Here is a 22418-nt window from a genome sequence, read left to right as displayed (position 1 = left end):
CTGGAACTGAAACATGGCCCCCTCATTTAGTTATATCTTCATCAACTTTCTGTCCTTCACTGCCTAAGTTTGGTCATGCTGAAACTGAATATGTACACCAGGCTGGCCTCGAACTCAGAGATCCACCAGCCTCTCCTTCACAGTGCTGGGATTAAAGGCATGCACCACCATACCACACCACACCAGGCTCTAAACTTTTCTTTAATTCCTTTTTACAAGTTGGAAAACTTAGCTGAGTGGGATCTTGCCCTGAGGTCACCAATCCCTTCATTCTATTATTTAATCTGTTTATCTCCTTAAGCACAGGACTTATCTCCATTGCACTTCCCGGTGCTCTTTTTCTCCTCCAAATTTACACTTTGTGATTTACCCTGCTCAACTTGCTCCTCTTCATTATAAGTTTTCATTAGAGTCACTACTAATATCTACACAATAGAGTCTATACTAGGTTGTTTTGAGACTTCTTCTGTCATCAGAATTAATCCAACAGCCTTCACTTTAGCTTCAGGCAGACTCTTCAGACAAGGGCAAAAATCAACAACTTTCTTCATCAAAATATCACAATACCAGTCTCCAGGCCACACACTAATAGTCTTCTCCTCTGAAACCTCTTGATTCCCACAATCCATCAAATACACTCAGCACCACTGTCTTCCATGCTCTTCCTGGCATGGCCCATTAAGCAGCACTTAAAGCATTCCCCTGCGATCCTAACCCAAATTCCCAAAGTCCATATTACACCAAACAAAGACATGGTCAGGCCCATCTCAGCAATACCCCAGTCCCTGGTACCAACTTCTGTCTTAGGGTTTTTATTGCTATGAAGAGACACCACGATTGCAGCAACTCTTATAAGGAAAACAACAATTAATGGAGTTTGCTCACAGTTTCAGAGATTCTGCCCAATATCATCATGGCACAGATCATGGTGGCATACAGGCAGACATGGTGCTGGAGTAATAGCAGGCAACAGGAAATTGACTGAGACACTGGGTAATATCCTGAGCATAGGAAACTGCAAAGCTCACATCCACAGTGACACACTTCCTCCAACAAGATGATACCCACTCCAACAAAGCTACACCTCTTAATAGTGCCACTGTCTATGACATTATGGGGGCCAGTTACATTCAAACTACCACAAGTAATAACATGAAATATCAGAAAAATAGTATGGTTTATTATTTATTATTTTTTCAAACCTATAACACATATATCTTTGTGACAGAATCTGTTTTATATACCAGGGCAATACAGAGATAAATATTAAAAGGTATGATGGTCCAAGTCTCTTTTAGCTTATAGTCTTTAGGAAAAGACAAACTTTATTGAACAATTCAACCACACAATGATAAAAAGTTAAGGTGAATACACTAGTTAAAACCATAAGTATGTAAAGCACTAATTAAAAGAAAAAGAAAGAACATTAGGGAAGAAAGCCAAGAACCCATCTCTAGTGTGCTGACCCCTTGTCTACGTCAGATATTATTGTACATGGTAAGCTTCATCTTTTTCCCTATCCCCCTTTATCCCACTCACTTATATAAGGTAGTAACAATTATAACATAACTAACACCTATAATTTATTATATTGGTTTAAAATCTAAAAATGGGACAGAGAAAGATATATATCACTGGTTTAGCATACTAACAAACACTAGGTTTGATCTGAAAGGGAGGGGGAGAAGAGGCAGCAGAGGAAAAAGAAGAGAAGAGAGGAAAGGAAAGGTGAGAGAATGGAGAGGAGAGGAGACGGGAGAGAGAGATAAGGAAGAGAGGCTAGGGGAGGTGAGAGTGTAAGAGTTCAGATGACCTCAAGGAAGAGGACGAGTGAACTGTCTAAGCATGAAGACCTGCTGCACTATTCATTTTGACAGGAAAAATACACCTCGCTATTGAACTGTCAGAGATTATTAGTAATCTCCTGTCATACTTTGGCTTCCTGGCACCTGAACACACTTTGTAGACATCTCGTCTGCTTTAGTTCCTTTTCCCACTGCTGTGACAGAAGCAGCTTAAGGAAAGCAGGGTTTGTTTCAGCTCCTGCTCTAAGGATGAAGTCTAGCGGGTCGGGGAAAGCATGGGAGGGATGGTATGAACAGCTCACCGTAAATCCTCTGCAGTCAGGAGGCAGAGAGCAGACAGGGCGTGGGGCATGGCTAGCCGACCTCAAGACCTTCCTCCAGGGACTCACATGCTCCGGCAAGGCTCCACTTCCTAACTGTACCTGACCTCCCAACACAGTGCCGCCAGCTGGGACCAGGTGATCAGACACAGGAGCCAGGGAGGAACATTTCACATTCAAACCACAACAGAGATGAAATAATACTCTGAAGCTTTGAGGCAGGGGCTGAAACTGGCTTTTCTGTGGCAGATGATTGGCCTCCCAAGCCGTGTCCTCCACTAGTACAGTTGCTTTATGTCCCTGGAAATATGGTTGATGTTATTCGAAATATCTGGTCAGAGGAGTGAAAGTAGTCAAATATCACTTTGACAGTAGCATGAAAAACTTACTCGGTGCTAACTAGCTAGGTATCCTGTCTCTAATATCTTCACATTCAGTAGTAAATTTCCATGTAAAAATACATTCACTTTCTTGAGGGAGTCTTTTCTAAGTAGCCATGCCAAACATTTCAAGGACTGCAGTGGAAATATTCAACATAAATATCTTGTCCTATAGGGACTATTAGCCATGACAAAAAAAAAAAAAAAGCCAATTAGGAAGACAGCTAAAATAGCTCTAGGCAAGACTCTGTCACTAACAACTTGTTAAAGAAGGGCACTGAGGTAATTAAAGAAAACCATACCCTGTCTAGATTCACTTCCCAATATTCAGTACTCCTTATACGTTTTCTTCCTATCATGATCAGATCAGGCATGGCAGGTTTGAAAGACCTTCACCAAACTCTGTGCTTCTTCCACAGCAAACAGACTGTAGTGATCACCTTCATTTACATTCCTCCAGTTAGCTGGAAATGCTCCCTTTACCCAGTTCCCATGCTAATGAGCAGATCTCTCCACTGTGTGCTCAGTCTCTTTCATAGAACAGGAATGGTGACAAGCCCTTCATCGTGAGGCTGCTGGGAGGGCTCAGCTGGGAAACCCAGGTTAAGGACCTGGCATATACACATGGCACAGAAATGCAAGCCCTCACAGCAAGTCCCAGGCTTTATAGATCCTCCAACATTTAAGATTCCAGTAGTTAGTATGATTGTTGTTATCAAAAACACCAAGAGTGGCTAGACACAGCACTCAGGAGGCAGGGGCAAGCAAATCTTTGTGAGTTCAAGGGCATCACAATCTACCAGAGTGAGTTCCAGATAAGCCAAGACAACAGAGACCCTGTTTCAAACATACAAACAAAAAGTGTCCCTTGTGTCTATGAATGGAAACACAATTTGTATAGTTATTGTCTTGGATAGAGTTACCGTTGCTGTGATGAAACACCATGACCAAAAGCAACCTAGGGAGGAAAGGGTTTATTTGGTTTATACTTCTACATCACTGTTCATCATGGAAGGAAGTCAGGATAGGAACGCAAACAAAGCAGGAGCTGATGCAGAAGCCATGGAGGAGTGCTGACTACTGGCTTGGAACCTTTTTATAGAACCCAGAACCACCAGCCCAGGGATGGCACCACCCACAATGGACTGGGCCCTCCCACACTGATCACTAATTAAGAAAATGCCCTAAAGGCTTTCCTGTAGCCTGATCTTATGGAGGCATTTTCTCAATTGAGGTTCCTGCCTCTCAAATAACTATAGCTTCTCTTGAGTTGACAAAAACAGCCAGCACACTAAAAAGTATCAATATAATATAAAATGACTCCTCATGATACTCTGCTATACTCATAGATTCGCTCATCATCACAAAAGCTTCCTCCTGTAGCACACGGGAACAGATATAGAAACCCACAGCTGGACATTGGCATGCACGGCTCTAAATGGGATGTCTCCATCAAATCCCTGCCCTCAGCGCTCAGACAACCCCAAGGAAAAGGAGGCCCAGAGGAGATGGAGGTCACCAGGAGACTAAAGCCCTCTGAATCAGCTGCGCAAGGCTCATAAAAACGCACACAGACTGAAGCAGCATGCAGAGGGCCTACATGGTTCTGCACCGGGTTCACTAGCGTATATATTATAGCTTTCGGCTTACTATTTTTATAGGACTCCTGAGTGTGTGAACAAGTGGGCCTCTGATTCTTTTACCTGCCCTAGGGACTCTTTTCCTTCTGTTGGGTTGCCTTGTCCAGCCTCGATATGATGCGGTTTTGTTTTATCCTTGTGTGTTTTATTTTGTCATATATTTGGTTGTTATCTCTTAGAAGCCTGTTCTTTTCTAATGAGAGACAGAGAGTGAGTGGATGTGGAGGGACAGGGACATGGTGAGGAACTGGGAGGTGCAGAGGGAGGGGAAAGTGTAATCAGGATAGATTATATGAGAAAAGAATATATTTTCAATGAAAGGGGGGGGATGGCTAGCAGTTCCCCAGGCCAGAACCTAAGAAGCATCCAAGTAATATTCCTCATCACCACCTGCTGCAGAAAGTCCCCTCCACACTCGTGGGTGTGAATACTTGGTCTCTAGCTTATGATGCTGTCTGGGAAGATTATGGAACCTGTAGGAGCCTTGCTGGAAGAAGTGGGCTAGCGAGTTTTGATAGCCTGGTCTTGTTTCTTGTCCATTTTCTATTTACTGCAGACCCAATGTAACCAGACCCCTCATGCTTCTGTCGGCATAGCTTCTTAGCCCGGACAGTCTATCTCTTCTGAAACCATGGGCCTTATATTCCTTATATTATTTCATCAATTATTTCGTCCCGGCAATGATGAGAAGAGCTACTGCTCCACGGTCCGAAGCAACTCATAACTGTTTCTCAGTTCTAATCCTTCTTCCATTCCCATCACTTCAGCCCTCGGGAATGAACCTGGCTTCCAGCCTCACAATGGTGACAAGAGAGATTGTGTCCTCTCACTGCCGGAACCCCATCAACAGCTTCTAGCTGGCTTTAGGAAAAAGGTGTTTTCCTGTTTTGTTTTTAATTTATATTTTTAGCACTGCAGTTGGTTCCTTCCCATTCCCCAAGCCTGGCCTCAGTCCACTTCATCCCCACCATCTTGGCTCAGTCTTCCCTGACCTCCATCCAGAAGAGTATGCCCCTGCTACCTGAGTGCTCTTCCTCCGCTCTGCTAACAGCACTCAATCAAGGTGTCATTTGCTGAAGGTGCCCTGCCCTCCAGCAGCCTGTGCTTTCTGACTCTGACCACACTGTCTTCCTTCAGGCAGTGAAGCCTTCCTTGCTGAGACAGCTGTGACAGCTGGGCTCTTGGCAGTCTTCCTCATCATTGTAGGTCCAACTCACGTGAGGCTGGGTACAAAAAAAAGACACTTGCTCTGTGAAATCTTCTAAAACTTTGTAGATCAGTTCCATTAGGGTGTGGAACCTGAATTTGCAAGGATGGGCATGAAGGCTCACAAATCTCTGAAACTTGCAGACGCCCGCTGCTAGAAGAGGAGAGCACACAGATGTACAGGTCCCCTTCTGAATTTCCTAGAGAGGGAGGTTCCCTTGACATCAGGCATTGCAGCAAATGTGCTGAGTTGATTCAGTTGTCTCTTTCCCACAGTCTCAGGCCACTCGGTGTTCTGCCCCCGGCTAGCAGGTGGGCTGAGAATGACTTTATTTCAACAAACAAACATCCAAACTATGTAATCATGGGATGACATCTGAGCTGGATCTAGCTGGCTGCTCACAAGGGAGTCTCTCATGATGGTATGCGGGAATTTTCACTGTTGGCCAAACCAGACACTAGGTACACAGATGCATACTTGGTGATGAGACCAGCTAAGTGGAAGTCAATGACTCAGCCCTTAAAGCAGCCCTCCACCCACCCGTGCTGCAGCACACTGGAGCTTGTCCTATGTAGCACATGCTGCTTTGAAGACATGGTCTTTGGTTGTTTTTCTGGGGTAGCGACCTCTGCAGGCTGTATACCCTTTTACAAGCCATAAGGAACATCACACATGAGAAGACAGTAGGATCTCAGGAGGACAAACAGAAACTAGGGACTAAGCGATCTAAATGTTTATGTATTGAATTTCTCTTGTTGCTTAGGATGACTTATTAATATAAGTAAGAATAATACAAGCCCTAGTATACATGTCTGCCAGTTTCATGGGTAGCAGGTTTCCTAAAATCATGTCTAAATGCAAAGAGGATTGGAAATATTTTAAATCAGTGTCAGACAGTTGCTACTGGACAAACACAAACCACCAAAGTATTAGCTTTGATCATAATTGATGAGAGTTACTGGTGGATTCTTTTTCATTCAACTAGTATTTTCCAGGTTGGCATGAATATTTCTCTCACTTTGTTCAAATAAACACACACACACACACACACACACATCTCAATAGCAAAAAGAAAAGGAAAACAAGAAAGTGTAAAAGATGAAGTTGGGCATGGTGGTCCACACCTGTAATTTCAGCTACTTTGAAGGTTGAGACAGGAGGAGCCCATGTTCAAGGCCTAGCTGTGCAACTTAGCAGGACTCTGTCTCAAAATAAAAACATTAGGAAATGGGGAGAGGCTGTAACTCAGCAGTGGAATGCTTGCCTAGCATGTGCAAGATTCTCCGTTTAACCTCCAGTTCACCGAGGCAGGGGGAGGAAGGGTAGAGATAGAGGAGAGGAAAGGAGAACAAGACAGAAAGAAGGAAAGGGGAGGAGGGGAGGGAACAAAGGGGAGGAGAGGAGAAGACTGACCCCTGCACGGCATCTTCTGACCTCTACATCAGCAAGACGGTGCAAGCATGGCCACACACAAAATATATAGATACAATATAAAAGAAAAATACAGCATAACCAATTGCTCTGTAGCAAAAATATCTCTACAAAGTCTTGGCGAAGTTTTACACATTAGAATTATAAAGTCTGAAGTGGCCTAGCTTTCCTTATAGAGAAATGCTTCTCGTGGAGCGGTTCTGCGGAAAGGCAGAGGGAGCTCCACCACCGCTGGGGAACTTACAGGAGTGGGTTTTCTTTTCTCTTAGTCTTCAATAAATTAGTACCCTGCGTCTGTTGAAATCATCTAGAATGAATTCCTTGAGTTAAAGAAAAAGCTATTTAACCCTTTAGTGGCTGCACCTTTGAACTCCCCTGAGAACCCAGAATATTCAAGCTAAAAATTAGTGAGCTCAGTCACAGAGTCCCCATACCATCCCGCAGCTTGGTTAATAATTATACCCAGCTTAATGCCTAGAATCCCAGTCCCAGCCAAAGCACTTTAAGTAGCAGTTTCATGGTATATTTCATTAGAGATTGTACCTAATGATTAAACAGAACCAGACAAGTCTCAATAATGATATTTGTAATCTGAAGGACATTCATCCAAGCAGGTGACCTGAACCACAGCTCAGGTCCCCACACATATTTCCAGCAAGGCACAGTTTTTCAGTTCCTCCCCCACCCCCAGGTTCCTCACATGACTAAGTTTTACCCAAATTCGCATAAAGAAAAATCCAAAGTGAGGTGGGTATATTCAAGAGGCTTCAGCAGTCTGATTTTCCAACAAGAGACTGCCACAGCTTGAAAAGGCTTTCACTGGGGTCTAATTTCAACTCCTAACTGTCAGATGGCTTGCCAAAGCAGCCATCTTCCCTGGTATAGACCACCACTAACTCATGAATAGGTCACTTGAAGAAGGACAAGCCCAGCCATCTCTTCTTGCTTGTCCTTTTACTGTTGACCAGGGCACCTCCACTGTGCATGAGGACCAGCAAACAAAGGAAGAGAGAATCCAAACAGACCCTTGATTTTTAAAAAGTAAATGTTCAGATATGAATACAAATAACCTTTAGTGGACTGCTCAGGTGGCTCAAGAGATAAAGGGGCCTGAGTTCAGTTCCCCAGATCCACATGGTAAAGGGACAAAACCACCTTCTGAAAATTGCCCTCTGATCTCCCCACAATACACCAAATAATAAATAAATAACAAATGTCTTTATTGATCTTGAGTGTGGGGATCAGCAAGAGTCAAGAAAAGGAAATGAAGCCCTAAACTATTCTGTGTTCTAATAAGTAGGAACTCAAAGTGGGAGGGAACTGTGGGAGGAAGGAGAGAACACAGGATTCACTCAGCTGTGAGCAACAGCTGGAGCCGGGCTGGTGTGTCTTAAGAAGGGCAGCTGCAATGCTAACTTTCAGCTGAGATTTCTACATGGCCGGAAATTGCCCTCCAATTCCATGAACCAATGGTAAATGCCCCGGCATATGAGGGATTTTATGTGTATGTCACGGAGAGCATTTGTTTCTGGGTTCTGGGTTAGTGGCATACTAAACAAACAAAAGCAATAAGGATTCGTGACAGCCCGTATGCTTAACCAATACTTTAGAGACAGCAAAGTGGGAAGAGGGGGTGAGCATGGCATTTTACCTACAGGAAATCACCAGAGACCTAGGGAAGAACACTGGGTGTTCTGAAGGCTGTGATGCGGCCCAGCTCAAACACTACCCACATTGGGCTAGTGTTTTTCTAGCCCAAATTTTGTTCTTCAGCAAAGAAGTTTTTTGCCATAAAGTTTTACAGCAAAGGCCAACACTGATTGTAGAATTAAAGTCAATGTGTCACAGATGAGCATGGCTAAACAAAGTATGCTCTGCCACTTACATATATGTTTATAATTTTGGCAATCTGAACAAATTTTCCATGACTCAAGCACTTATTGCTCCTAAAAAAATCAGTCCCATTTCTGTAATATAATATATAATGTATTTAACCTAATCTAAAATTAAAATTCAAAAAGTGTTTTTCTAGCCCAAATTTTGTTCTTCAGCAAAGAAGTTTTTTGCCATAGAGTTTTACAGCAAAGGCCAACACTGATTGTAGAATTAAAGTCAATGTGTCACAGATGAGCATGGCTAAACAAAGTACGCTCTGCCAACCAGGACTATGTTTGGTTCTCAGGAGGAAATCACACAGTAAATTCTTGTAGAGTGAGTAGTACTGATTCCATGTAACTCCAGATCATACTGGAGGGGAAATAAATGTAATAAACATTTACCTGCAACAAAGCATAAGCCAGTGTATCCATAAAGACTTTCAAGTTACTTGAGCAATCTTATCTGTATGAAATCCAGGAAAATGGGATATTCATACAGCACACAGATGTCTACTTTATCCAGCCAATGAGGAGCATCAAAATTCTAAGAGAATTAAAACTTTACCAGCAGGTACAATAAGTTATGAGTGAGCTTCCTAGAAATGCCTAACAGGAGGTCCCAATGCATATGTTCAAGATGATCAGATGAGGTCAGCCAGAAGCAACAAGATTCAACTGGACTTGGTGTGGCAAATGACAGTTCTTAAGAAAACCACAGGATATTGAGAAAAAGGGGCAAGGCTTTTGTGGGACTTGGGTTCTAATGAAGGACTCTGAGAGGACCTAAGGGAATCAGAGATCAATGCTGATTGTCTGTTTCCAATGTCAGTGGGTATTCACTGGGAGAGACTGTACAGCAAAGGTGATCTAGTAATTAAAATATGGAAGCAGCAAAATCATGTGACAGTGTGGGCAGTAAGAAGGCAGTACCAGCACCAACCCTGAGCTCACTGCAAGGCTATGGGAGACACTAATTCCCAGCTGACCTTCTTCCTGCATAGCCTGTGAACCTGACTGACAGAGGACTACCTGTTCTCACATCTCTCCAAGCCAACTTTCACTCTTTCTTCTAACTGCAGGTTTTGACTCTTTCAGAGAAATATATTAAATATTTCATTCTATGATTTATAGAAACATTTTAAGATCTTAATATAAGAAAAATGGGCCAAAAATAAAATACTCATATTTAAAATACTTTCCAACCCACTGAACCTCTAGCCAGGTGCATGTGCCCTGAAGACCATAGTTAATGTCATAGTTTAGAAGTGAAATGTCCCCACAGGCTTGTGTCCCCCATCAGTCACCAGATGCTGGTACTGTTGTGGGAGGTTGTGGGTCTTTAAAAGGTGGAGTCTAGCTAGGGGAAGTGGGTTTGAGGGGTGTGCTTTGAGCTTTATAGTTTAGTTCTGTTTTCTGTCCCATGAGTTTCGAGGAGGGGAGAGTCCCAACCCCATGCCGCCATGGTCACAGAACCACCCGTTCCCAAGCCTTCCACACCATGATGGATGAATACTCTAAAACAGTAGAGTGAAATGAATCCCCTTAAGTTACTCCTTCTCCTACATCTGGTCACAGGGACACGGAAACTAAGTAACACAAAAGCTGGCTTATTTCTGGCTCTTACATGACTCTAAGCTCCTACAGAACAAAGCTATGAAGCATTTGGCTTACATTCCACACTCAACACAGTTCCAAGGACATCCCAGGTGTTTTGGAGCTAGGGCACCTGTTCTGTCCCTCTCTCTCTACAGAGTGAGCAATGGCCCCTTCATGGTTAAAGAAACTTTGTACTCTATTTACAAATGTCACTATGTGAGAGACTCTCTCCATAGACTGAACAAGGAGTACAGGGATAAGGAGTGGCATTCACATCTAGGTCAGAGCAGATGGAAGCTTCCATAAGAAGGGTCCACAGATAGTCTTTCAGCAACACAATAACCCTGAAGCAAATAATTTAGCAAACTGTCTCCAAACTGAATCACTGTCCTAGTCAGTCAGGGTCACTACTGCTATGATGAAATACCATGATCAGGAACTCAAACAGAACAGGAACCTGGAGGCAGGAGCTGATGTAGAGGCCATGGAGGGGTACTGCTTACTGGCTTGCTCCCCATGTCTTGCTCAGCCCACTTTCTTATAGAACCCAAGACCACCAGGATGGCACCACCCACAACGGACTGAGTGCTCCCCCACCAATAACTACAATTTCGTGATAGTAAGAAGCTAAGTGTGTCTTACTCATTGTCACTCTGTCTTCTCTGTGATATATGTAGATATTCAGTCATAGGGAAGCAAAACAGACAAGGCAGAAAACACAAAGAAAGGAAGCAGAAATCACATGCAGTTAAATCAGAGGAGTGAGGCCAATGTGAGGCAGTGAGGGTCTGCTGTGTGAGGCAGGACGCTCTCACAGACTCATAGTCAATGAAGTGGGCTGCTGTGTGAGGCAGGGCGCTCTCAAAGACTCATAGTCAAGGAAGGACAGAAGAACTGGGCCAGTTGACTTGAACATGGAAACCTATAATGAGGTCTGAATTGGGCTGAAAAGGAGAGAGGGATGACTCAGTTAGAAAAATGCTTCCCAATGTTCACTTCTAGCTAGTGGGCACATGTCTTAACTCTGGCTCTGGGAGGACAGAGACGGGAGGCTCCATGACACTCACTAGACGGCCAGTCTAGATAAACCAACAAGGTCCAGGTTCAGGCTCAGATAATAAGATGGAGAACAACTGAGGAAGACGCCTGAAGTTGAGCTCTGTCTTCCACATGCACATGCCCTCACATACACGCAGGGAGACAGAGATGAGCCTGGGGGGACAGAGCAGCAATGACACCAGTCAGAGCACTGAAAATTAAGGTGAGGAGCACAAGCACCAACACCTATAGCCAGGACATGGGCACCGCTCTATCTAAATAGCTATGTAAAAAAGCAGCCATAGTGCACCAGTCTTGCAGGCTCTGGGAGCAGAATATAAATGCTAAGTCCCAGCACAGAAGTAGGTGTTCCCAGCTATGATGCCTAGGACTCCTCCCCTATTCTGCATAATCCCAAAGAAGTGACGAGACCCTTGTGCTGCAAAGCCCACGGGGAATAGTTAGAAGGACCATGCTTACAGTGACTAGGTGCATTCTGCCGCAGTACTTTGGTGTGCAATCCTATCGCTGCAAACTCATTGTAGGCAATTACTTCAGGTTTGAAGGAAATTTCCTCTAGTAAACAGCTTTCTATCCTTCAAAACGATGCATCTTGAAAAGATATTTTTATGTCACTGCTCTACTGAAGCTTCCCTTTAAAACAACTCTAAACTCTGAAAGTCTGGGTTCTCTATATCAGCTTCCAAGTTGTCACTAATGACCTTCCTCTTACAAGTTTGTGTGCTCCAGCGGCGGCCAGAATGGGTTCTGCAGAAGGTGACCAGTATATTCTCAGTGGACACTGAGAACTGGAATGAAATCCCCACCTTAGATCAAAGAAAGAGGATTCATGCTTTCTGTGAGAGGTTTCCAAGTCCCTTCTCAAGTTTTGAACACAGTCTTATAAACTTATGAGCTTACGAAATTCCAGAAGTTTGATCATAAATCATGTGTGAAAGACAGAACTACTTCCCTACAGCAAGATTTGCATATACAAAAGTTGGGGTCTCAGGGTAACCTACAAATGCTTTTCCACAGACAGAAGCAACACAGCAGTCCCTATCCCCTCCCCCCTGCTTATACAAATCAGGTAGATTCCAAGATCTTCTTCTATGAACCCATAGATGGTACCAGACCCTACCTATCATACAAAGGACAAGGGAATAATAATTATAAGAAAATAATGTCAGAAAATAATGTGACTTTCATATTTTCACTTAATATAGCAAGCACTTTCAGCTTCTCTGTCATAAGTAAACTCCCAGTGCTATTACTTGTGTATTTGAGGGCCTCTATTACATTACATAAGCACTGCAATACTGAGATAGTCAATCTGAACATCAGAGCGGCTGCTTCCTGACTAACAGGACTACGTTACAGAGCATGAAAACTCCAGAAAATGTATCACTAGTGTACCAACACAACTTAGAACTTGCCGGGTCACCGAAACCATAGAAAGTAAACCATAGGAATTAGTGAGATGCTCAGCATATAAAGGCATTTTTCAAAGCGTGACTGCCTAGTTCCAGCCTTGGGCCCCACATGGTAGAAATAGGAAAGAAAAGTCTCCACTCCCACAAGCTGTCTTTTGACCTCCAGGTGAGTACCGTGGCATGTATGACCCCACCCCCACACACACACAATAACACTACAGAACCAACAGTTAAAGTGATATTTACTTTTTCAGATACATTGATTATATATGTATGATTGTTTTTTCTGCATGTATGCATGTGGGGTGTGTGTGTGTGTTTCCTACAGAAACCAGAAGGTGGAATTGGTTTCCCTAGAACCAGAGTTACAGATAGTTGTTGTAGTTTGGTTCTCTTTGTTAATTTCATTTTGATTTTTGACTTTGATACTGGTTCTATGAGATAAGGTCTCATATAGCCCCAGCTAGCCTCTAACTCACTATGTAGGTGAAGATTACTTTGAACTCCTGATCTTTCTGCGGTGCTAGGACCACAGGTACGCAGCATCACATGCAGCAAGGAAATAAACCTGTTGCACTCTCAATAACCTGTTGCACACCTCTTACACGTTTCCAGATTCAGTGCCTTCTCCATGGAGACTGGAGCTCAAGCTGTCAAGGAATTCACACATCTCAAACTCTACCACAGACACGTGTTCCGGCACCTATTGCATCCAAGGTGGCCTGTTTCAGGTAAGTGTGTACAGATTCACATCCAGAACTAGCCCACTAAACTGTTATTTCCACTCAGTATAACTATTAGCAAGAGCTCATTCTTTATCCATAATATAAACACAACCATAAAAACGTATACCATTGTCTGCTTTAAATTTTAAGGCCCATCACTTCCATGCATAATTAATGTGATATGCATTGAAAAACCAAAAAGATAGACAATGTATTATTTTAAGCAAGAGCTGGAAATAGCACCTCTTCCAAAAACCATTCAGTAAATACTCCTTGAATAATGAATGTAATCTCACATTCTTCAAATACGGCACAATTAGACTTTTACCTTATGTGACTTTCCTACAGTGATCTGGTTGGCAGCATGCTTAAGTAGAATGAGAGACTATGCAGAGTAGAAGGCTAATACAAGTTAGGGGTGGCTTTCAAACATCACAATAGCTGAAGCTGTAACCCAGTGGCAGAATATTTGCTTAGCATGGTCAAGGTCCCAGGTTCAATCCTCAGAACAAAAAGAAACAAAAAGACATGGTGACACACACTCCTAGTTACTCTGGAAGCCCAGACAGAAATTTAAGTTCAAGGGAAGCCTAAGCTACAACAACTTGAGGCTAAACTTTCGAAGATCTTATCTCCAACATAATAAGTAAATCAATAAATAGATGATAGATAGATAGATAGATAGATAGATAGATAGATAGATAGATAGATAGATAGATGGATAGAGACAGGAGTGTAACTCAGTAGCAGAGTTACTTGCTTAGCATCTGTAAAGCCTTGGGTTTAAACCTTAGCACAATAAAGACAAAAATAATAAAAACAAAACAAACATATTTTTGAGCCAGGCATGGAGGTACACACCTTTAATACCAGCACTCGAGAGGCAGAGGCAAGCAGATCCCTGTAAGTTTCCAGATGCCTAGTCTACCTAGTGAGTTTCAGAACAGTCAGGACCATGTAGAGAGAGAGATCCTGCCTCAAATAAACCAAAACTAAAGACACAGCAAGTCCAACATGGCTACTGCTTGTATGTTAGAAAGCCCCAGGCTGAAAGCGTGCTCCTGACTGTTTCTGACAGGTAATCTGTCAGGGGATGGGCAGGATTCCTTGTGTACTTTGAACAGAGATTTATCCAGCATTACTCAGCATCTTATCACACTTAACAGGGCATGGGAGAATGTTTCAGCCAGTGCTGTGTTCCTGAGCACGTGCCTCTTTGCTTCTGAAACAGTCCAACAAAGAAGGAACTGCTCTTCCCTAAAACATCTAGTGCCCCTTACATACATTTAAGAACTCATATTTTATGGTTAGAATGTGGTACACATGTCAGACATACTATAAGAAACAACAAGTAAAAGATGGTATTAATTTGAACCTTAGAAATAGAATTTGCATTACCTCAGTATTAACAGCCTCCATTGGTCTTTTCTTGATTTCTCCTATGTCCAAGTAACTAGAAGGTTTAAGAAAAAAAAAAGGTAAGGGTTGTTTTTACAGGTTTGAAGTCAGCTACATAAAATGTTTAAGCATTATTAAAAAATACAGCAGTCATAGGAAATGTGCAAAAGCCTGACACAGAAATCAGTAGGCACTAGTGTTGTGGGGAAGGTGTTCACACAGCCTCACCAACCTAGAGCGGCAGCATCAAGGGAGCTAGAGCCGAGGACGACCTGCTCTGGTTAGGAAGCATGTCTCCCTTAACAGTCGATTCTCACTCTGGACTTACTCTCCTTCCCTCCCTCACCTTCCCTCCACCCCTCTGCTAACCCTAACCCTCCCTCTTTCATTATTTTTCCCTTTTTTAGAGACAGGGTTTTATATACTGAAAACTAGGCTTGAATTTACCACGTCACCAAGAGCAACCCTGAATTTCTGATCCTCCTGCTTCTACCTCCCCAGTGCCGGGATTACAGACATATGCCACCATAACTGCTTTATGTGGTACTGAGCTTCAAGCCCAAGGCATGCACGTCCCCTACCAACTGACTCACTCTCTAGCTATTTAATGTAGCTCCCGTCTATGAATTAATTACATTAATTACAAAAATTAGGTAAAAGGAAATAGTTAAATCCTGGGAAAGACAGACTGGGGCACCAGAGTCAAACCTGGGAAAGACTGGGTAGGTTTCCCAGTGACACTGAAATGCCCAGCCATGAGGGGTGGCCTTGGATCAGTTTACAGACAGATGGGGGACTAGCTAACTTCTGAGACTATTATTATCCCATTTCTTTTCACTACAGATACTAACTAGTGCCTCTTGCCTAAATACAACTTGAAAATTGTTATCTTTGTCAACTTCAGAGGATTCGCCCATCCCCATCAGGTTCCAGTTTGAAATGCTTCCCAAACTGTCTTATAAATAAAGGATGTTAAGTAATTATTTTAATATAAAAATATAAATATAGCTTCTAATCTATAACCACAATTAGAGACTCAACTATCTAACTACTATAGCAGATAAGTTGTCCAAAAAAAAAAAAAAGAGTTTATTCCGATGGTAAAGACACCTGCCATTAAGCCAGCATTCCATCCCTGTGACCTACATGATAGGAGAGAACTGACTTCCCAAAGGAGTCCTCCCACTACAACATGCACACACCTACACACACACATACACAACCCATCAGACAAGAATAACAAGCGCAAGAAATTGTTACAAGTTTACATATTAGAATTGACTTTGACTATTGAACTGGGTTCACCATTGGCTGATGTTGTTCAGATATTTCTATTTGGACAGAATATTAATTGAACTTCAACTACATTTCCCTATGCAAATGATTATGTGAGGCAGTATGAATAACTGATCTCATCAATGAAATGGGTCTTTTATCGACACCCTGGATTTATTTCTATCAAGACAGCAAAATATTCTGTTGCACACCAGAGAATGTCTTCTGATTTATATTCTAAATGTCTCAGACCTAATAGGTTAATGGAGGTGAGACAATTCCAAAAATGTCTGAGAAAAGTTTTCAATGTATGTGCACGTGCACTTTATAGGTGTGTCTGGTCATGCCCATGTGGCAACTCACATGTGGAGGATGGAGAACAGTTCTGTAGAATGGGTGCTCTCCTTCCACCTTTATTATTGCATGGTTTCAGGGGTCAAACTTAGTCATTAGGTCACTGCAACACAAGCGCACCTTTATCCTCTGATCCATCTTATTGGCCCCAAGAAAAGTTTTGAGAAAATTATTCTCTAAAAGTGTTGTATTGGAAAGATTTAAACCCTACCTGAACCTTAGAAACAGTGTCAAAAACATTAGAAACGTCTAAGTGAAAGACATTCCAGCAGGAAACTGATCATTTCTTTTTAACGAGAATTTTTCTGTCTTCTCCTACATTACGTTACTCAAAGTGAAAACCCATGAATGATCGTCAGAACTCTTCAGACTCTCTTTTGTCTTTCAGTTGTTTTGGTTGTACAAGCATACAGTGTACATCCAGCACTTACATCTGTAGTGTCTATCCCTACCAGCATAGGTAGATACTGACTGCTCTTTGAACACCAGTGTCAGCATGGAAAACTAATGATGTGGACTTCGATAACAAACTCGTGTGTTCTCATGTGAATTAAAAGCAAAACTTAACACTGCAGACTCACTATATACACATAAAAAGTGTTTTGAAAAGCAAGTTCTGTTTGTCTTGAAGCTGTAGTTTTTCATCCTGAATCAGTAGTACCACACCAACAAAGATGGACATGAATGATACAGTCTACAGCTTCCAGCTGTTCAAAATCTAAACCGGATCTCCATCCTCATGAAATTATTCTGTCTCTAAGTGGATTGCTTTCGCTGTTTTTGCTGTTGTTGTTTGAGATGGGAGCTCCCACTGCCTAGTCTGGCTTTGAACTTACTCTGCCCAGGCTGCTCTTAAACTCCTGTTCCTCCTGTTTCTATCTCGCAAGTGCTCGGATTACATGTACTACTACATATAGCGATGGAAATAATATAATTTAAAATATAGACATAATACAAGATATTGGCCATAGGGATGCCTTATATTTATAAAATACAGTGGCATCTACAAAATGCATTAATAGCCATAGTTTTACCTTTTTATTTTTTTTAACACGGGGTCTCATGTGTCTAAGGCTGGCCCAGTAGCACATAAAACCAGGTTTAGTGACACTGGAGAGAGAGAGGCAGGAAGATTATAAGGCTCAGGCTGACCTTGAACTTCCTCTGTAGCAGAATATGACCATAACCTTATGATCTTCCTGCCTCTGCCTCTTGAGAGATCAGGTTACAGTGCACCATTCCCAGGTCTGTGGTTCTGGGGATCAAGGACTGTGCTCACTACGCAGCATTCTCCCACCACTGGTTGGATGACTCCAAACAGCTGCCCCCACGCACAGCTGTAAGGAGCCAGCAAAGCCTACGTGCTCTGGTTGAACTTCTGAGTTTCTGGAGGTTGAGGCAGGAAGGTGGGGGTTCAAGGTCACCCTTGGATTCATATGGGGGTGAAGACAAGACCGAACTACATGGAAGCTTCTCAAGGAAACAAAACAAGGATAGCTAAATTTCTTCTAGACACAGTGTTTTAATTGAGCTCTATGTCTACTTGGAGTTAGACATATCATGTTTAAGGGAAGTTTCAGAGAAGGAAAAAAAATAAATTCAGACATACCACTTGTCTCTTGTAAGAAGACAGTTTCCATTCCCAGAGAGTAGGCCCCCTGGAGCTCAGCTTATACAGAACACATGAGCAAGGGTACCACTAGAGAACTTTGGAAGCATTTTAGTGAAAATGCTTCCATACAATTAGAAAATAATCATGGGAAATGGATTTATAGTAAATATTTTAGCTTTTTGCTATCCTGGAACCCAAGATAAATTTAAAGTATTTTGGAAATATTTTAAAGCTATAGAATATAGGATTATCTACGACTCCACAATTCCTTTGGTAGATGCATCCAAGAAACAAAAAGTGGCAAACAAATGTTCACAGAGACATTCTTCATAATAGCCCCAAAGTGAACAACCCGAATACCCACTAACTGCTTAATGAATGGAGAGGAATTGTTAGCTCCATACCAGGGAAACTATTCAACTGTAGGGTGGCACTCTCCCATGCTACAGAGTGCACGGACCTTGAAAGTGGTACAGAGCAAACAGAACAAACACAAAGTCCACCTGTTGTACTATTCAATCCAATAGATACAGAAAACAGATCCATGGTTTGCCTGGAGGAAGAGGAAGTTCGGAGGTGTCCGTTTCTTCAGGAGAGTGATTGAAATACTGTAAAATGGATTTGCAGTGATGGTTTACAACTCTGGAAATCTTGGAAATTGGTGGATTCACCAAAATATATGCCAGGAAAGCCTTAAAACACTCACGGAATGTAAGAATTTACTATCCTGTCCACTCCTGATAACCCTCACCTCCCACATAAACTTAAGAACTTTTCTTACTGTTCCTATCTCCTTATGATTTGCATTGAAATTAGCGATGTGCAGATGGGAAGTCCTCAAAGATGAGGCAAGTCTGTCCAGCTCAGTTCACTCTACTGACCTTAAATTCTGTTGTTAATTCACAGAAAATGACCTTGGGGGAGTTCCCTATCCAGAAAGTGCCCTGTGGGTCCTAGCGAGAGACCTGCAAAGACACAAATGCTTTTCCAAGCATTCTGTGACTAGCACAAACACTAAAATACAGGAAGACAGCACAGCACCTGCCTGTGTGCATTCTGCTTGCAATGAAGGAATTCAAACAATGAAGAGGGAAATCACAACAGAGCATCCAGCCCTTGGAATTAACTCGTAAGAAATCTTTTCCCCCCTTTTAAGTTTAAGGGGTAGACTTTAATAAAAAAAATAAATAAATAAAATAAGCTTGTAACCTCACACTTGGGAGGCTGGGGCAGGAGGAGAGCGGATAGTTCAAGGCCACCCTGATGGACACAGTGAGTTTCATCCTGAAGCTACAGAGATGCTGTCTCAGGATAACGAAATAATGCTGTTGCTTCTACACTGTTTAGCCAATCATTTAAAATCTCACCTACTGCTACTGGAGCGAAATTCCTTCTCCAGTTTCAATTCTATTAGCAACTGCCAGCTCCTGGCTAGACTTACCGGAGGTAGCCTATGAACCACGCCCCAAGGCACAGGGGAGCTCTACTCACTTGAGTTTCTTGAAGGCTTCCTGGCCCCCGGCCACGTAGTTGCCCCCGCTTTCGATCTGGTCCAGTTTCCGGATGCGGTGACCCGTCCTCGGGGTGTAGATGTTCCTAACTGCCCCAAAGGGCGCCTGCACACCGCCCGTCACTTCCTTGAGGAAGACGTCGAAGCTGGACACCTTCTTCTCATGAATGACGACACGGCGCCCGGCGAAGAAGGGGTCCCCATTGCGGTACACCAGCACACTCTTCACCACTGGCTGCGACAGGTGGCTGGACCTGGCGCTGGGGCCGTTCATCTTCACCGCTGGATGCCGGACCCGCTGGCACTCCACAGGCCTGCAACACCAGTTCCTGGACCGCCTCCTGCAGGGACGAAGAAAAGTCACTCACAGGTGAAGAAGAGCCAGCCGTGCGGAGCCAGCCCCGGCAGGTAGCAGTTCAAGTAAGGCGCGGCGCGGATGGCCAATCAGCGCTCGCAGGCTCGCACACCTGTCTCCCCCGCCCCGCAGCACCCAGGTATGCTGTCTGGGAACCCGTGCCGCCCGGGCTTTAAACCCCTGCGCGAGCTGGGACACGAGGGACAGTGGCGGACGCGCGCACTCAAGCGCGCACACACGCACACGCACTCAGGCGCACGTTAATAACATGGCGAGATTCAGTGCCTGTCATCACATTTGTGTTGTTTCTCCCAACCGCTTCAGTTTTTTTCTTTCTTGTGTCTTGCACTCTAATACCACCAGCTCATTCGCCCTCCTCCACCCAATAAAGTCATTAAGATCCCAGTTAAGGTTGCCGGGATTTTCCTTTAAGAAAAATAAGCCACTTAAAAATGCACTGAGAAGTCGGACCCAGTGGCGCACATCTATCATCCCAGAATTAGGGCGACTAGAACTGGAGTATTGCCTCGAGTTCGAGGCCAGCCTAGACTACCTAGAAAGTTTTAAATCAGCCTCAGTTATAGCCAGACTAAATTAATATCAATAAATTAAATAATCTGCACAGATAGAAGCAGAGGCGACGCCCGAGTCCGAAACCCCGGGACTCTGGTCTGGCCAGCGCCGCCCAGTGGTGAGGTTCCGGTGGGCCCTTCACAGTGGTACCTACCGACACTCGCTGGGTGTGGGGGAGGGACTGGGGGAGGGGCGCAGTTGGGGGCGGGGCGGGTTGCTGGCGCTGGGGCCCGCACCGCTGTGAACCCTAGCCCGCCGCGCGTCCCTAGCACCGGTCCTCCCTCCGCCGCCGTTAGTGTCTTCTGAGGACCTGCCAGGTCCACTGGGGCCCAGTTTGTTTTTTCTCGCCGTTTCCATAGCAACTGCAGCCTCGTGCGGAGAGTTAGCCTATGAAAAAGGTCTGAGCGAGCTTGCCTCCCTTGCGCTTCTCTAGCTGCCTCTGGCATCAAAGTCATAAGGGGGTCGGGAATGAAACTGCCATGCCAGTGCTGTGCCAATGTGGTTCTTGGAAACCAACACACAGCTAGGTAGATGATACCCTACAGTATTTTCAGTGTCTACCATGTGACGAACATTAAAGAGGATATTTACAAGAAGACTTGCTCTGCCCGTGAGCTTGCCTCCACGTTGATTGTGTAAATTATTAGATCAGGCTGCGGGATCCATATGGAGTTGAGATTTTAATCAAGAATTTTGGAAAAACCGCAGGTGACAGAGTCCACCTGTAATCTCAGCATTCGGAGGACTGACTGAAGGCAAGAAGATTAGCCCCAAGTTTCAGGACAGCCTGGAACAGAGTAAGACTGTAGGGTAAAACGCCAGCCAACGAAATACACTCTGGGTATGAAATCAGAGCCAATGAAAGGAAATACACAGTGGTCCTGAAATCAGAGCCAATGGGATAAAAAGGACCAGAGAAAGAAACACACTTTGGCCCTGAAACCAGAGCCAAAGAAACACACTCTGTCCCTGACCCCTTAGCAGAAAACCAACCAATCGGTGACCACAAAATCCAGTCACTCTCTTAGTTTCTCCAAACTCAGGGCTTGAAATCCAACCAGTTCCCACTCTGAAAACCTTCACTCCCCTGGAAAAACTCAGCCCCTACGAAGCCCTATATAAGCCCTGTGCCTGTTCAGTTGGGAGCTGCCTTTTTCCACTCTGGCAGCGACAGTCACTCTCCTGCATTCTTCCCTTCCAATAAATGTCTTACATGAGGTTTGGGTGAGACCTTCTTTCCACAGAATAGAGCGAGACAGAGAAGTGACAACTTTGACCAGAGCATGAGCAGAGAAGAGCAGAGCAGAACTGTGATGCTTTTGTTGGGGAAACCTTCCCCTGCCAGAACAGAGTTGTTACTTTGGGGAAACTTTCCCTGGAGCAGGGCTGTAAGGTGCTACACTTAAAGGTGACTTAGTGGCATTCCTTGGCTCTCTGCAGTCAGGATTCTTTTTCACCCAAGCTGCGATGCATACAAAAAAATATCCCAAAAAACTAAGTAAGCAAACAAGAACCTCAGAGGGGTCAAGAGTGCTGACACACACCTTTAGCACCAACACCAGAAGTAGAAGCAGGTAGATCTCTGAATTCAAAGCAGCCAGTTACATATCCAGTTTCAGATCAGCTGGGGCTACAAAGTGAGACCCTATTTTCAAATCTCAGTACAGCTGCTTTGTACTGTCCAGTTTGGGGGGCAAACAAAAACACAGATATATATTTCTGCTGAAATGAACCAAACCACTGCTCTCCTTATTCCTGCTAAGTATGTCTACATTTCTAAAGCAGGCACTCCCTTTTGAATGGGAAATGTCCCCATAGGCCCATGTATTTGAAGACTTAGTTCCCAGTCAGTAGACTATTTAGGGAGAGTGTGGAACCTGGAGGAAAAA

The 22418-nt window shown here is 43.7% G+C and overlaps 1 protein-coding gene across 3 annotated transcripts in view; it reads right to left on the bottom strand.

The window, feature by feature from the left end:
• The window catches only part of Dcdc2 (doublecortin domain containing 2), a 188351-nt gene that overhangs the window by 146483 nt on the left and 19450 nt on the right, over positions 1–22418 (bottom strand). The window contains exons 1-3 of one of the 3 annotated variants that reach the window (XM_057787920.1): positions 20069–20094; positions 19583–19942; positions 14851–14905 (exon numbers count right to left, since the gene is read on the bottom strand). In XM_057787920.1, coding sequence (XP_057643903.1) covers positions 14851–14905; positions 19583–19875 — 348 coding nt within the window. In that variant the 5' untranslated portion in view covers positions 19876–19942; positions 20069–20094. Of the gene's footprint in view, positions 1–14850; positions 14906–19582; positions 20147–22418 lie in introns of those variants that run through there. The other 2 variants (XM_057787919.1, XM_057787918.1) reach the window with 2 other exon arrangements.

The sequence above is a fragment of the Chionomys nivalis genome, chromosome 13 (genome assembly GCF_950005125.1).
Source record: "Chionomys nivalis chromosome 13, mChiNiv1.1, whole genome shotgun sequence".
NCBI lineage: Eukaryota > Metazoa > Chordata > Mammalia > Rodentia > Cricetidae > Chionomys > Chionomys nivalis.
The sequence above is the reverse complement of the archived record's forward strand: the minus strand, read 5'-3'. Positions and strand labels throughout refer to the sequence as shown.